This window comes from Musca domestica, unplaced genomic scaffold, assembly GCF_030504385.1.
Source record: "Musca domestica strain aabys unplaced genomic scaffold, Musca_domestica.polishedcontigs.V.1.1 1, whole genome shotgun sequence".
NCBI classification, from domain to species: domain Eukaryota; kingdom Metazoa; phylum Arthropoda; class Insecta; order Diptera; family Muscidae; genus Musca; species Musca domestica.
Window position 1 is genome coordinate 31,102,417 of NW_026712114.1, and position 17,588 is coordinate 31,120,004.

General features: G+C 36.8%; 2 protein-coding genes across 2 annotated transcripts in view; both read left to right on the plus strand.

The window, feature by feature from the left end:
• Positions 1–17,588, plus strand: part of LOC101889975 (mucin-2) — a 534,609-nt gene that overhangs the window by 16,902 nt on the left and 500,119 nt on the right. The window lies entirely within an intron of this gene.
• Positions 14,359–16,532, plus strand: LOC105261564 (neprilysin-4). The gene has a single exon (XM_011292645.3). The coding sequence runs from the start codon at positions 14,406–14,408 to the stop codon at positions 16,470–16,472; it is 2,067 nt and encodes a 688-aa protein (XP_011290947.2). The 5' UTR covers positions 14,359–14,405; the 3' UTR covers positions 16,473–16,532.

Here is a 17,588-nt window from a genome sequence, read left to right on the forward strand (position 1 = left end):
TGATTGGTCTATAATTGCGACCTGTAGAGCCACTGCAAAATCAGGATTTTTTTCGGTTTTTTTCCATTTCAACCCCTAAATATTATGCGGTCAACTCCAAAAGAAATAGGGTTCTATTCTGACCCTAGCCCCACCTCCATTCTGAATTTCGTGAAGATCGGGCCATAATTGCGACCTGTAGAGTGATTACAAATTAACATGGACAGACGGACGGACGGACATACATAGCCAGATCGACTCAGCTCAACGAGATAGGAAGATCCATATATACTTTCCTATGTGGGAAACCAATATTTCGAGGTGTTACATAATTTTTGGCCCAATCAAACTTATAATACCCCCAACACATAGTGTTGTAGGGTATAAATACCTATATTATTCATAGGTTTAAGGAAGTGGATTCCGAAAAAAAGGAGTCCCCTGTAACATTTGAATTTACACATTAGGAGTTTGCTCGTTGGGAGTAGAATTTTTTTTTTAATTTTTTTAATTTTATGGAGATTTATATAACAAGCCATTTACGAGAGGATGGACCAATAACAGTTTATAACAAGTTGAAAAGTATCTGTCGGTTTTGCCGACAGCGTGTTTGGTCATTTAAAAATATAATTTTATGGTTCCAAAGGAGTGGGTCAATGTTGTCCCTTTCGTATCTGACCTATGTCTAATATAAATGTACCAGATCTGGGCTTTATCGACAACTTCGTTCACATTTACCTGAGAAATGTAATAATTTTTGGAAAATTGAGAAATGTTGAGTGTATTCCACTTCGTCTAATACAGAAAACAAATTTATTTCAAAGTTTATACGAATACCAGAAGGAGTTGCCTGATATATTTCACATTCACACCAAATTTTGTGTTGATAGAAATAGTGTGGTGTATAAAATTTCCAGAGAATCGAATGCTTATTTCGCAAATTATAAGAGGTATAATTATTCAAAATGTTAACTCTTTGTGGGGGTGGGGCCAAGAGGAGAGGACCAATACAGGGTTGCCCATATTCGACGGACCTTTGGACCCTTTGGGCCCATTCCAATCGACGAGACTTGTCCGCAGGCAACATTCTTTGCGTCAATTGAATTTTGTACGGAAACAAATGCAAATCAAATGTAAAGTGGACCGAGCCATGCCCAACTACTGAGAACGGCGTTTTTGGGATGTTCTTGGGGACCTCTCAACACTGGCTCGTACGGCAGCGATATTCTCGGCCGATCGCCTTGTTCGATTTTTATGTGGCCTCTTCGGATTAGAAAGAGCCTTACCAGTCGAAAATTTTTGATATAAACGCTTAATGGTGCACTTCTCACATTTTTTAATGTTTTAAAAGCACGTTGAGTTTTCACAATTGAATATTTCAGAGCGCTCGCGTGTATTGGTTCATGGTAAAAATCTGCTTGGACTGACGCTTCAAACGCGATATGTCATTAAGCGATGTGACATCTCTGTCAAAAGTTATTGCGTTGCCAGATGGGTCCGTCGAATATGGGCAACCCTGTATATTCCATCTTCACACCAAATCTTTTGTTAGCAGAAATACTATGAAATCCGAAAATTGGAGAGAATCGGAAGCTTTTTTAGTATTGTGTGAGGTGCATGTTGGAGTGGGCCGAACATGCCCATTTTCGCATCTGATCTAGAACTGAACATATATTGGGATTTGCAAAGTTTGAATAAAAATAGATTATCCTTTTGTGTTTTATACGGTAAATTATTTTCTCTGAAAGTGTTAAAGTTTTTGAGGGATTTTCCCAAATTTATAGTTCGAATTTCCAATAACCCTTTGATGCATCTACCTTGCACTCCATCAGTGACTCCCATTCCAAATTCCAGATTTCCAGCTCCATCAATTTATCATAATTTCAATTTGTACCAAATTTAGTACCATATATTACAGATAAGTACGAATTACCAAAACTTCAAACATAAGCCAATCCTTCACTCCAACAGTAATCTTAAAGTTCGAATTTCCAATAACCCTTTGGTGCATCTTCCTTGCACTCCATCAGTGACTCTCATTCCAAATTTCAGATTTCCAGCTCCATAGGTTTATCATAATTTCAATTTGTACCAAATTTAGTACCATATATTACAGATTAGTACGAATTACCTAAACTTCAAACATAACCCAATCCTACACTCCAACAGTAATCTTAAATCCAAATTTCAGGATTCGAGCGCTGTCGGTTAACCGAAATCAAAATTTTACCACATTTAGTACATTTTAGTATCATTTAATACACTTAAGTACAAATTTGAATAACTACCCGCATCGTACAGGGTGATATAAAAAAAACTTCAACAAAGTCAAACGGCATAATTTGCAAAAAATGTTTAGATTTGTTCGAATTGGTCACCTTTGGCACGAATTATGGCCTTCAAATGGTCAATGAAACCTTCACACGCCGCCCGAAACAATAGTCCAACGGATTGGTATCTGGAGATTTTGGTGGCCATTGTGCGCTGGAAATGAAGCGAGGAGTCTTATTTTGTAACCATTCTTGGGTGGCGTGTGCTGAGTGCAATGGTGCTGAGCCCTGTTGTCCAAGGTCTGCGGCCAAAATGTTTGCATGCCCAAGGCTTTAATACACCCTCCAGAATATTTTCGCCATATTATTCGGCATTTATTCTTATGCCACGGTCGATAAATACGAGCGGTGAGCGACCATCGGCTGTTATGGCGGCCCACACCATCATCATGGCTGGCGCTTGAGTTCTGGTGGCCAACGGAAGGTGCACATTTTCAGCTGACCTCTTTGACAAGTAAACACCATCATTTTGTTTGTTTACAAAGTGCTTGACAACGAATGTTTTCTCATCGGAGAACACCAAATTCGGCAGTTCACCACTTTCGGCCAAGCGAAGCAAGTTTTTAGCTCTTTTGAGTCTATTTTCTTTCTGTTGCGATGTAAGTTCTTGCACTTTTTGGAATTTCAAATGCTTTACGCCGAGCTAATTGTTCAATATTTGCGATTTGTTCAGCTCAGGGTTTCGATCAAGTCGCTTCTTTACCTTTCGAACCATTTCTGCTGATGTTGCTGTTTTCTTCCGTCCACTTCTTTGACGTCGGGCTACACTAACAGTATCACGGTAACGAGTGATGGTAAAAGGACACAAAAGATTTATTCACATTTAAATGCTGGAGTGCTCTAACTATAGCCACTTGTGGTTTTCAGCTAAATATAAATAAATCACACTATCACGCTTGAAATCCGTCACGAATAACTTTTTTTTTAGAAAGTTCTCACCAAAATGCTTTTGTACACTTGTAAACAATATAATAAGCTGTCACTGGAATAATTTTAACAGCTGTCGGACGAGTGGCTTAGAAATGGCAGAATTCTGAAATTGGTTGCAGTTTTGCCATCTCACCCTGTACTGCTGATTTGGTTGCACATTGGAACCGTACACTTCCAAATATCGGAAGTGGACTTACATAATACATTTTTTTGTGGGTGTTTAAACTACCTTCTGAATACTACAAATTGAGGCCGAAACTTCAAAATGCAATAAATCAGAAGGAATTAGACTAGCCACAGGGAAACCGAAATGTCGAATGAAGCATCCTAGGAACAATATCAGAGCGTGGACAAAATTTTAAAGTAAGAGCTTTAAAAGGGAGTGCTTTATCGTAATTGCATGGACATGACTAATTCGAAGAATATTTCGAGGAGTTGCTAATGAAATGAGAATTTTTATACAATCTCCATTTTATAGTGCTAGGTTTAAACAAATGGCTATAATTGATAAAATAACTCTGTTTAAGAAACTTAAATTATAAAATTGCTATGGGCATTGCTTGAAACTGTGCTGTATGAAATGAAGCAAAGAATAACTCAGAAAAATTGAATTAAAATTTCAGTGTAAAATGTTAAATGAAACCAGTTATAAGCCTTTCGAAAATTTTCAGCTCAAAAACACAAAACCAAGAACCTCTATCCGCTAGCTTGGAAATGGAAATTCATAATAAAATAAAATAATATTCACTATCTGCAGGAAAAAAAATCGTAAAACAACCGTCTGTGAGATACAAACAGACAAAATAGCTCGAAATCCTCCCTGACCTTTGTCCTGCTACGACTTAGCTTCTTGGCAAAATACCGCATTGCTATTTGTGTATTATTTCTCTTTTACGTAGTTAGAAAAAGTTTCCCCTTTTTTATGGTTTCATCAACAAATGTTAATCTTTTTGTGTTTTTGTTGTTTGTTTATTCCATCTATCTTTTTATTCTTTTCAAGCGCTTCAAGGTTAGACAGCCCAAAAAAAAAAACAGGACGCAACCAGCAAAACCGTATTCTTGAATAAGAAACAAATATTCTTTTGTATATTGTGGTGCTATCTTCTACACCAATAACAATATGAATATGAAAAGCTTCAAAATCCTTCGTCCTTGCAATATCTTCTGAAAAATATTTAAATCTTAAATTTTTTTTTGGCAGCAGCAGTGTTGAGATGAGAAATTGTTTTGTTATCTGACTTGTGGCATTTTTCGGTGTGTATTGTTGTAGGGATAGGGATTTATAGCATTAAAATTTATTTAATTCTACATTATATTGATGAAGAGCAGATACAGGGGGGGGGGGGGGTGTTTAAATGATTCTCTACACCGATTGGTTTGACGTGTTTTTTTTTTTTTAGTTTTATGATAATTTTCCGGACAATGGATGGCGGTATACATATTTTGCGGAGCCTAACAAGGTTCTTAATTGTTGTAAATTAAATATTTAATTACAACAAAATAACAACTGCAAATACTGATAACAAGCCTTGCAAGATACATTGGAAACATAAAAAGAAGCCCAATCGTCGTCCTCATCGTCGTCACCACAAACAACTAAATTATTGTTGAGCTAAAACAAATAGAACAGTAAGTCAGCTGTCTCTTTATTTGACTACTGCAATTCGACGGAATTTGTCGATTATTTTTTATGATATTTATTCTTTTGTTGGCGCAGTTTTTCTTTGTCAAGCCAAGAGCCAAGACCATTGTCCGACAACTCGAGTAAAATAAATTTATTGTTGTCGGCAATTAAAGGAATTTGTTGCTGTATTTATTTATTTATGGTTTATATCATAAGCTTGAATACATGACAGGTCAATACCTTGCGCACAATTAAAAGCTTTGCCAGATATTGGAAATGAATATCTCAATTTCAATTTTTGATTGATGGCGTGAGCCTGAAGCCTTTTAGAAAAAACGATGCAAAAAATTAATGACATTTTATTTCACAGTTAATATTTATTTTCCCTCAGTAAAATTATGTTTTGATAGTCTTTGTAAGGGTCTCTTTCAGTATGACCATAGGAATATGAACTAGAAAGAAAAAATAATAAATCTATTATTATTTTTATACCCTCCACCATACTATGGAGGGTATATTAATTTTGTCATTCCGTTTGTAACTCCTCGAAATACTCATGTCAGACCCAACAAAGTATATATATTCTTGATCAGCGTAAAATTCTAAGACGATTTAGCCATTTCCGTCTGTCTGTCTGTCTGTCCGTCTGTCTGTTGTAATCACGCTATCATTCGAACAAATTGAGATAGAAGGCTAAAATTTTGCACACATGTATATTTTGTCAGTAGGCAGCTTAAGTTCGTAAATGGGCCATGTAGGTCCAAGTAATAATATAGCCCCCATATAACGGTACCGCCCGATATTCGGTATTTTCATGATTTTAGCGACATTATTCGTCGGAATTGTTTCAAATTTGGCATTTGAAGTTCGTAATGAATACTACAGCCTAAGACAGAAAATTATCTGTGCAGGTCTACGTCTTCGTGTAGCGCCCATATAACGGTACCCCCCGATATTCGGTATTTTGATGATTTTATCGACATTATTCACCGGAATTGTTTCAAATTTGGTATTTGAAGTTCGTAATGGATACTACAGCCTAAGACAGAAAATTATCTGTGCAGGTCTACGTCTTCGTGTAGCCCCCATATAACGGTACCCCCCGATATTCGGTATTTTCATGATTTTAGCTACATTATTCGCCGGAATTGTTTCAAATTTGGCATTCGAAGTTCGTAATAGATACTGCGGCATAAAACAGAAAATGGGCCATATAGGTCCACGTCTTCATATAGCCCCCATATACCATACTTCCCGATATTCGGTATTTTGATGATTTTAGCGACATTATTTACCGGGATTGTTTCAAATTTCGCATGTGAAGTTCGTAATGGATAATTCAGCTCATGCCAGAAAATTATCTGTGCAGGTCCACGTCTTCGTATAGCCCCCATATATATTCGGTATTTTGATGATTTTAGCTACATTATAAACATATTTTCCTTCAAGTTTCGCATTTAAATATTGTAATAACTTATGACAAAAGTTGCCTATGCAGGCCCACGTCGTCGTAAAAGCATTCGGCATTTTTAAGATTTAAACAGAATTTTTAACTGATTTTATTTTTTGGAAATTGCCAAATTTGTACCAAATGGTGGAGGGTATTAAAAGTTTGGCCCGGCCGAACTTACAGCTTTTTTACTTGTTCTAATTATACAAGTTCGATTATTTAAATATATTTTGACTTCTATTATGATTATACAAATGTATATCCCAGTATGGAGTAGATTCAGAAGGAAGGGGCCAATATTGTCCATTTCGCATGGGACCTAAATAAATATGAAAGAAATATTGCGACGTTCAAGGTTTGAACTATATTGGTTACTTCCTTCACTTTATATGTGATAATTTTTAGTCAATATTAAAATGTACGTCACCTTATACAGTCGACTGAAGAATTCCATTCTAATTTAGATAAAAATACAAGAAAATCTAACATCTATATACAATTCAGATTTCTGATTCAGAGAAATATTTAGATACAGGGTGAGATGAAAAAACAGCAACCAACTTCAGAGTGCTGTAATTTTTAAGCCACTCGTCCTACAGCTGTTAAAATTATTCCATTGACAGCTCATTATATTGTTTACAAGTTTACAAAAGCATTTTGGTGAGAATTTCGCAGCATGATAGTGTGATTTCTTTATATTTGACTAGAAAACCACAAGTGGCAATCTTTAGATCACTCCAACATTTAAATGTGAATAAATCTTTTGTATCTCGTACCATCGCTAGTTGCCGTGCCGTCAAGGAAGAGGACGGAAGAAACCAGCAACATCAGCAGAAATGGTTCGGAAAGTAAAGAAGCTAGGCTAGAAGAGGTCAGCTGAAAATGTACACCTTCGGTTGGACACCAAAACTCAAGCGTCGGCCATGGTGATGGTGTGGGTCGCCATAACAGCTGATGCTTCCTCGAGGTTCCTCGTTTCATTTCCAGCGAACAATGGCTACCAAAATCTCTTTATATCAATCCGTTGGACTATTGTGTCTGGAGTATTTTGGAAAGCAAGGTTGGCACTAAAAAATACCAAAGTATCGATCACCTCAAGCAAGCGCTTCGCCGGGAATGGGCCAAAATACCGCAGAGCAACATTCGGGCAGCGTGTAACGGTTTCATTGGCCGTTTGAATGCCATAATTCGTGCCAAAGGTGACCAATTCGAACAAATCTAAACATATTTTAAAATTTGATTGAAATTTGTGATCTTGATGCTTATTTCGCTTTCTTTATGCATGTGGGGGACTTACCAGAAGAAATGGTCCGATCTCTACTTTTTTTAGAACAGATCTTGTGTTGATGGAAATATTAATATGTACCAAGTCTTGGTGGAATTGGACAGTGGTTTCGCGTTTTGTAAGATTGATGGATGTTCCACATTTGTAGGAGAGGTTCCAGAAGGAGTGGACAGATATATCTCATCTTCACAACAGATATTGTGTTAGTAGCTTGCTTATTTCGGTTATTGTGATTGTTTTGGTTATTCAAAACTTTGACCCTTTGTGGGGTAGAGAAATGGTTCGATCTCTACCATCTTTATGACAGATCTTGTAGAAATATCGAGATGTGTCATGTCTGAATGTAATCGAATATTAATTTCGCGTTATATGAGCTTCATAGATATTCAAAATGTTGACTCTTTGTGGGGGATACCAGAAGGAGTGGACCGATATATTCCATATTCACACCAGACCTTGGGTTAATAGAAACTTTGTGATCTGTGTAATTTGAACACAATCGGACTCGTACTTCGTATTATATATGAGTTAAAATTATCAAAATTCTGACCCTTGGGAGAGGCTTGATGGTGGAGTGCACCGATATTGTCCATTTTGACGGAAATATTAGGATTTGCAAAGTTTGGAGCAAAAACGGATTATCCTTTCTATTTCTATGCATTTTCTTTAAATATGTTGACATTTTGTGTGGGAACCAAACTCGATCTAAGTTTAACAATAATATTACGATGTACCTTGTTTGAATCGAATCGGATACTTCCTTCGAAAGTTATCGTACGCACCAGGCAGACGGACGGACGGACGGACATCGCCAGATCGACTCCAAATATCCTGAAACAAATTTGGTCCAAAGAGTCCTAGGATCTGAAGCCGTTATTTCGATGAGGCACGTTTTGGCCATATCAAATGATATATATCCTGTCTAGTAATATGGCTGGGTTCTGAAAGAATAGGCCAATATTGTCCATTTCATATGGGACCTAAATAAATACGATATAAATATTGGGACGTGCCAGGTTTGGTCTATATTGGTAACTTCATCATAAAATCCATATTCATCCCAAGTTTCTGGTTGAGAGAAATATTTAGATACACTGGTGGCCAAAACTAAAGCAACTGAAATTACAAGGAGAATGAATGCCCTGTAACTTTTTTTAAAAATTAAGAAAATGAGAAAGTTTTTCTTGTTTTAAATTAGGTACTTTATTCACTTTTTAAAAACCAAAAACATAAAACCAAAATTCATTTTTATATAAAAAATAATGTTTGGTAAAGTCAATTATCCCGATTTTTGCTTGGACAAAACAAAAGCAATTCTGTTGTACATTCATATAACCGCTGCAATTTCAGTTGTTTTTACTATGATATTTATCGCTTTTTGCTTCCTTCGACAATTTCGCTTGTCATAAATCCTTTTTGAGAAGTTTTTTACAACAGTATGTGTTTTTCTTTTCGTTTTTTAAGTACTGCCCAAAAAATTTTAAAAATGGCTAAAAGCAAATACAGTACCTGAATAAAACAGCAAATTATCAGTGATAATCAAAACAACATATCACAGAAAATGATTTCCGAGAAATATTTCATAAATATTTATGTGATTTCATAATTATTTCTGTATACTAAGTCGGTTTTTTGAAACTGGATCAGTAGTAACAGTCTATAACGGATGAAGGCCGTGAAAAACTTCTACCCGTACTGATCCACAAATTGTGAGAGAAATAAAAAAAACAGCTATTTAAGAGTTCAACTGGATTGGTGAGAGAGCAATCATTGGATATAAGCTCGAGATCAGTGCGTAGACGAGTAGTGGCAGCTGGTCTGCATGCCTGTAAGACATCAAAAAACCATTCATATCTGAAAAAATCAAGAAGGCTTTCGGAAACGATAATATTAAGTGGAATCAAGCTCAATGGAAAAAAACATTATTTCTGGGATGAGTCTACGTTTAATATTAAAGGCTCAGACGTGAAAAATTTTACGGTGAGAAGACCAAAAAATGAAGGACTCAAGCCGCAGTGTTGCAAAGGTACAGTGAAGCATGAGGGAGGGTCAAAAATGGCGTGGCGCTGTTTTTCTTTCTATGGACTTGGGCCTATCCATAAAATAAAGGAAGTTGTGGATCGGTTTGTTTACAAAGATGTGTTGGACATCACGTTGTTCCCTTACGCTGAGTAAAATATTCGGCTGATTTGGGTGTTTCAGCATGACAATGATCCCAAACTTGTCAAATATTGGTTGCGGGAGTCAAAAATTCATGTTTTATTATGGCCGGCACAATCACCTGACCTAAACTCCTTAGAAAACCTTTGGAGTATCGTAGATAGGAAGATCAAGCCAGATTCGGAAATAAATAAGCACAACATTTTCTAAAGAATTCGGGGTGCCTGGGAAAGCAAACCCAAGGATCAAATTGAGGGTGTTATAGATTCAATGCCTCGTAGGTGTGCAACTGCTATCAAAAATAATGGTTATGCTATCGACTATTAGCCAAAATTTAATTATTTTAAAATAAAAAATCAAAAGTTGCTTTAGTTTTGACCAAGCAAAAATTGGGTCATTTTAGTTTTCCACATATTATTCAAAATTATTTTTATTTTTAGTTTCTTAAAAGTGAATTAAACCCCTCATTTAAAACTGGAAAAATAATTACGATTTGTTTATTTTTGTTAAAGTTACAGGACATTTATTGTCTTTGCGATTTAAGTTGCTTTAGTTTTGGCCACCATTGTGTAGCAAATTGTAGTCCAAAGAGACCTAGGGTCCTGATTCGCATAGATGGTTGAGGGTAATAAAAATTGAAAAACATGGTTACAGTGCTTCCCCTGTGTAACACCCGTGCCCCCTAAAATGCTTTATTTTTGTCAAATGTTTCAAAATAAATAAATTTCCTCGTACTATTCAAAGAAATGCATAACCATTCATTCATTCCAAATTCATTTCGCCCCTCCTTATCCTCCACATATTTTTGCAAATAACCTCATACATTCTCATACAATAGCGCACCCCCTCATCCTCCCTCACTCATGGTGTTCTACATATCTTTTAGTGGTTATCAAAAGACATGAACAAATATTTGCATTTATGTCGTGCACAGTTGACAGATGTCTGTCAGTTCTGTTTAAAGTGAATGAGATGCATTCATATGTTGTTTGTGTTGTTGCAGTTGTTGCTCTTGTTAATGTGGTTTGTTCGCTTCGATGTTTGTTGCTGTAGCTTGTCCTTTTTGGCTGGCTGGCTAGCTAGCTGGCTGGTTGACTGCTTGCAATATTATGCATTACACAAATATGTATGCAAACAAGAGGTATCTGCTTGGTTGTTGTTGTTTTTGTGTTTGCATAATGTCGTTGTTGCCCTTAGGCCATTATTTTTTACATGTTGTTGTCCGCTGTTCAACTTGGAAACCTAGTTCCATGTTAAAAACTAAAAACCACAAAAGAATGTTGCAAATGACTTTTACACAGAAAATGTCCCAAAAAAAAAAAAAAAAAAAAAACGGAAGGCAAAAAGAACGTTGACCGGCATTTAGTTTTTAATATTTGTTATGAATTCATTGTGTATTTGTTGTGAACTCAATTAGAAATTTTCAAATTTCATGAAAACACATTGAAAGAAGAATCAAGGTACTATTATCCGCTCGAAAATGTTGGGTTATGACAAATTTATTAAATCGCTTGTCTTTTGGCAAGAATATTCAAACGGAATGTTAGACAGAAACAAGCATAGCAAATAAATAGTACAACCAATTAACGGGGTTTTAAGCACATATTAACATCTTATTTTTATGGCCATTTCTAAGACAATAGAATTTATCTTACTTCATTTGTATTGTTTTGTACCCTACACCACAGTTGTGTACAAGGTATTTTATCTTTGAACATTTGTTTGTAACATCCAGACGAAAATGAAACAAGTAAAAAAGTAGTAAGTTCGGCCGGGCCGAACTTTGAATACCCTCCACAATTTGGAAAAAATTGGGACATTTTCAAAAAATAAAAATAAAATCCATTAAAAATTCTGTTAAAATCTCGGAAGGTGCCGATATATTTGGGGAATAAATGATATAGTGGACCTATATAGACAACTCTCTTTTAGAGAGTAAAGTACTCACAAATAACTCCTTGCATAGAATTGAAGACAATTCCGTTTAAAATTGTACCTAAAATCATCAAAATACCAAATATCGGGGGGTACCGTTATATGGGGGATATACGATATCATGGACCTATATAAAGAAATCCCCGTCAGTGGGTAAAGAGTCCACAAAGAACCTCTTGTGTAGAATTTCAGATAATTCCGTTGAAAAATGTGGCTAAAATCATCAAAATACCAAATATCGGGGGGTGGGGGTACTGTTATATGTGGACTATATGATATCGTGGAGCTATATAGATAATTCTCTTTTAATGAATAAAGTACTCACAAGGAACTCGTTGTCTGGATTTTCAGACCATTCCATTGGAAAATGTGGCTAAAATCATCAAAATCCCAAATATCGGGGGATACCGTTATATGTGGTTTATACGATATTTTTAACCTATATTGACAATTTCCTTTCAGGGGGTAAAGTGCTCACAAGAAACCCCTTGTGTAAATTTTTAGACAATTCCGTCGAAAAATGCGTCTAAAATTATCGACATACCGAATATCGGGGGGTACCATTATATGGGGGATATACAATATCGTAGACCTGTATAGACAATTCTCTTTCAGGGGGTAAAGTGCCCACAAAGAACTCCTCGTGTGGATTTTCAGATTATTATATTAGAAAATGTGCCTAAAATCATCAAAATTCAGAATATCGGGGGGTACCGTTATATGGGAGCTATACGATATCGTGGACCCATATAGATAATTCTCATCGAAGGGATAAAGTACTCACAAAGAACTCCTTGTGTAGAATTTCAGACAATTACATTGACAAATGTGGCTAAAATCATCAAAATACCGAATATCGGGGGTACCGTTATATCGGGGATATACGATATCGTGGACCTATATAGACAACTCTTTTTCAGGGGGTAAAGTGCCCACAAAGAACTCCTCGTGTGGATTTTCAGACTATTATATTAGAAAATGTGCCTAAAATCATCAAAATTCAGAATATCGGGGGGTACCGTTATATGGGAGGTATACGATATCGTGGACCTATATATATATAATTCTCTGCCAAGAGATAAAGTGCTCTTAGAGAACTGCTTGTGTGGATTTTCATACAATTCCATTGAAAAAGTGTGGCTAAAATCATCAAAATATCGGATATTGGGGGTATCGTTATATGGTGGCTATACCATATCGAGGCCATTGTGCGCTGGAAATGAAGCGGGGATCCTAATGTTGTAACCATTCTTGGGTGGCGCGTGCTGAGTCCTGTTGGAATGTCCAAGGTCTGCGGCCAAAATGTGTGCGTGCCCAAGGCTTTAATCCACCATCCAGAATATTTTCGCGATATTATTTGGCATTTATACTGATGCCGCATTCGATTAATACGAGCGGGGAGAGACCATCGGCTGTTATGGCGGCCCACACCATCACCATGGACGGCGTTTGAGTTCTGACCTCTTTGGCAAGTAAACACGATCATTTTGTTTGTTTACAAATTGCTGGACAACGAATGTTTTCTCATCGGAGAAATCCATATGCGGCAGTTGACCACTTTCGGCCAAGCGAAGCAACTCTTTACCTCTTTTGAGTCTATTTTCTTTCTGTTGCGGTGTAAGTCCGTGCACTTTTTGGAATTTCAATGCCCGAATGGAATATTGCTATATGTTCAGCTCACGAGCCATGTTTTCGGCCACTGCGATGCGGGTTTCGATCAAGTCACTTCTTTACTTTTCGAACCATTTCTGCTGATGTTGCTGTTTTCTTTCGTCCACTTCCTTGACATATATGGTGCTACGCTACCAGTATCACAGTAACGAGCAATGGTACGAGACACAAAAGATTTATTCACATTTAAATGCTGGAGTGCTCTAACGATAGCCACTTGTGGTTTTCCAACCAAATATAAAGAAATCACACTATCACGCTGAATTCCATCACAAATAACTTTTTTCTATAAAATGTCGCACCAAAATGCTTTTGTACGCTTGTAAACAATATAATGAACTGTCACTGGAATAATTTTAACAGCTGTCGGATGAGTGGCTTAGAAATTACAGCAGTCTGAAGTTGGTGGTAGTTTTTTCATCTCTCCCTGTATATGTGGGCAATAGCCAAATCTGAAATGATTTTTGGAAACACACTAACTAGCCGGTTATCACTCAGAAAATTGAATGAGATCGGTTTGCCCCCCTCTATTTAGGTTGTTTTGTGATATAAGGTTTCAATATGTCGTTACAAGTGTCTTCTATTTTTAGCTCTTTATGAATAATCTAACCAAATGTACGCCTATTTTTGGAAACCCATGTTTTTTAAAGGGTTTGTCTTAATAGAAGATCTTTCGTAGGTCTTTTATGACAGTTCTTCCGTCTTTTCACTTTTCTCATATGTTATTATCATAGTCTAGACACTAATGGGTTAATAGGCAAAATTAAGATTAAACATGTGTTTGACCTTGGCATTCTTTCCATTGTTTCCAAATTCTTATCCCACTTAAAAAAAAAGAGAATTTTCTTCCAAACTTTTTGTATAAAATGTTGACTTAAATCTCCCAGCGTGTTTTAATTGATAACCTTTCTTCGGTTTGAAATTCAGTGTCTGATGATGTGCGATGATAATTGAATTAAACTCTTGCCGAATTTAGTATTGAAATCGGTGTGAACAATAACGGTCAGTCGGTCGGTAGGTTGGTTGGTTGGTGAAAGTAAAATGTTTGGAACTCTAAAATGGATTTTGGTTTTGTTACTTTTGCGGGTCTCCGTTGCGTGGACGACTAGCATTGACCCTTTTGGTGACATCAATCAACGATATAAACAACAGCTGCTCCGCTATGCAAAATCGGCTGAAATGCGAAATTATATGGACGAGGATGTGGATCCCTGCAGTGATTTCCATCAGTTCGCCTGTGGCCACTACAAACGACTTAATCCCCCAAATTACTATCCATATGTAAACAATCCATTCGAGAGCATATCCAATGCCTTGAGCCGCAAAATATCGGTGGTGCTGAGAGATAAAACTTCGGTGGACACCTTGGCCGAAATGAAAGTGAAGAATTTTCATGAATCATGCATGAATGTGGGCATACTTAAGAATACCTATCCTGAGAAATTAAGAGAAATTGTAGAAGAATTTGGAAAAATGCCCGCTCTGGAGGATGATGAAATATGGTTGACATATGAATTCGATTGGTTGAAGACCATAGCGGAAATTGCCCGTAAATATGATATTCGAATAATTTTGGGTTTCGAGGTAAAGGTTGATACTGCCAACAGCCGTATACATCGTTTACATTTGGCCATGCAGGATTTGCCGTTGGGTTCGAAATTGATATACACCCAGGAGCATCATGAGGTCTATAGAAAAATGCGCCAGGATAATATTGCCGAGTTGCTTAGGTCCCTATTGGGCTTGGATGAAAATTCCAGCGAAAAAATTGCCCATGAAATATTTGACTTTGAAAGTGTGCTTGCAATGGCTCGAACTGACACAAATAGTAGGACATTTTTTACCAAAAGTTTAAGAACCGTTGATGATGTCCACAATAAATACTTTCCGCATTTTGATGTTAAACGGATGTTGACAATATTGCTGGGCTACATACCTACTGCGAAAATTTATGACCTCAACTCTTTTGAGACGGAGAGAATTATCGCAGCCATACAAACTACCCCCAAGCGAGTTGTGGCCAATTACATATTCTTCAATCTGTTGGAACATTTCATAGTGATGAAACCCAAAATGTCCGATGAATTGGAACATTTATGCCTCATGCGTACAAAGAAATATTTTAGCAATATCATGGATGACATGGTCTATCGGAAATATATCACACCACAAATGGAGCAGGATGTTCAGCAAATGTGGCACACCATAAAGGCAAGTTTCCAACGCTCTTTAGACTCTGTCAAACTGAGCTGGATGAGACCACTGACCCGGCACATGGCCAAACTGAAATTGGATGCCATGAAACTGGAAATCAATTCCCACAAAGAAGATAATTTCGATTTGGAATTCCAAAACATAACCTTGAACAAACATGATTTGGTTGCGAATCTAAAGGAAATTTGCACCTGGAAAGCCCAGCAAACAAGAACGAGGTTAGGAGAAAAACCTCGGCCCCACAACGAAGCGGTTATGTCCTTTTCGCCAGTCTATATTTTACACGAAAATCTCATCAAGGTGCCCGTGGCTATGCTGCAGCCCTACTACTTGTGGTCCGATTCCTATCCCAATGCCTTGAAATTTGCCACGCTGGGTTTCTTCATATCCCACGAGCTGATACATGCCTTCGATGAAGAGGGCCGGCTGTTCGATGCCAACGGCAATAATCGTCAATGGTGGGATTTCTATACCCAAGAGTATTTCATTAAAGGCACCCAATGCTTTCGCAGCCAATATCAGGAATATATCTACGATGGTCGTCATCTCTCGGAAAATCTATCACAATCGGAAAATATTGCCGACAATGGTGGCATACAGTTGGCCTTTGATGCCTACTCCGATTGGTATCATCGTTCCCGCTTAAACATCGAATTGGAAATGCTGCCACGTCTAAATTACACGGGTAAACAATTGTTTTTCATTGCTTACGCCCAGCTGTGGTGCAGCTCCACCCATCCGATGCTTAGGAATTTTGTCACAACCATGGATGAACATGTGCCCGATAGATTTCGTGTCATTGGGCCGCTATCGAATTTTCTAGAATTTTCTAAGGAATTTTCCTGCGATCTGGACACTCCAATGAATCCATTAGAAAAGTGTGTTATTTATTAGGTTATTAGTGTAGTGCGAATGATTATAATTTATTTCTGAATAGAATGGAAAAAGAAAATATTTTAAGAGGATTTTTAAATAAATTTGTTTGTTTCAAAATTGTTCTTTGTAAGATTTTGTTTTTACGCTGTGCAACACAAAAGATATCTACAGGGAAAATCCAGTAAATTTTGAAAGAAGAGCAAAACTAGAAGATAAGTGTATTGACGTTTTGAAAGTTTACATCGCAAAATTAACCAAATATTTATATTCAAGTGTTTCCTTTCTCGAAAAGGATATTCGAAAAATAATCCCTTGAACCAGGGAGCATATCAGTTAATCCCATTGGCTCCAAATTTAATTCTTCTGGACAAAACCAATTCAACGTGTTTTCATAATAAAAATTGGCCACGCCCATAACTAAATCCCATAAACCCTCATTCAATATTAAATTTCAGATTCATTTCAGGCTTATCCATTCACTCAAATTTATTACTTTTTAAATAACCATAGTTCGCTTTCCCCAATGCACTTCCTTCTCTCAAAACTAAGTATATACCAACAGTGTCATCCATAGTATAATAATAAATTATATAGTTCCAGCTCTATCTGTTCAAATAATTCCCAATTTAGTGTCACTTATAATTTTTCGAACACTTTTCAGTACACTTTTCCAGTAAAACCGGCTCAGAGTTGCATATAGCTCCCAACTATCCTTAATCCGATTTCAGCTTTTTTGTGCAAATAATTGTTGTTATCAGCCCAAATGGAGTGAATTTCGGGACGTACTTTTCCATTGGTGGAACTCGGCTCCGATATATATTGGTGGAACTCGGCCCCGATATATATTCGAAGTGATATCATGCACTCTATAGCAACGTTGTTTGCTATAAAATTAAAAATGTATCCGTAAAAATTTGGTGAAAATCGATTCAGAATTGGATATGCCTCCCAAATATATGTACCCTCCCTCTATAACCAAACCATGACTGCTCTACAGCCAAATGTTGATAGGTTGTATGATCTACTTCAAATAAATTATTTTGTTACGGTAGTTCTACTAAAATCATATAAATCATACTTTACCACAGGTAGCAACAGTCACATCTATATGAAATTTCAGAATTCCAGCTCTAT

Excerpts from the sequence above, each read along its gene's own strand:
- LOC105261564 (XM_011292645.3), top strand. The coding sequence starts at position 14,406 with ATGTTTGGAACTCTAAAATGGATTTTGGTTTTGTTACTTTTGCGGGTC.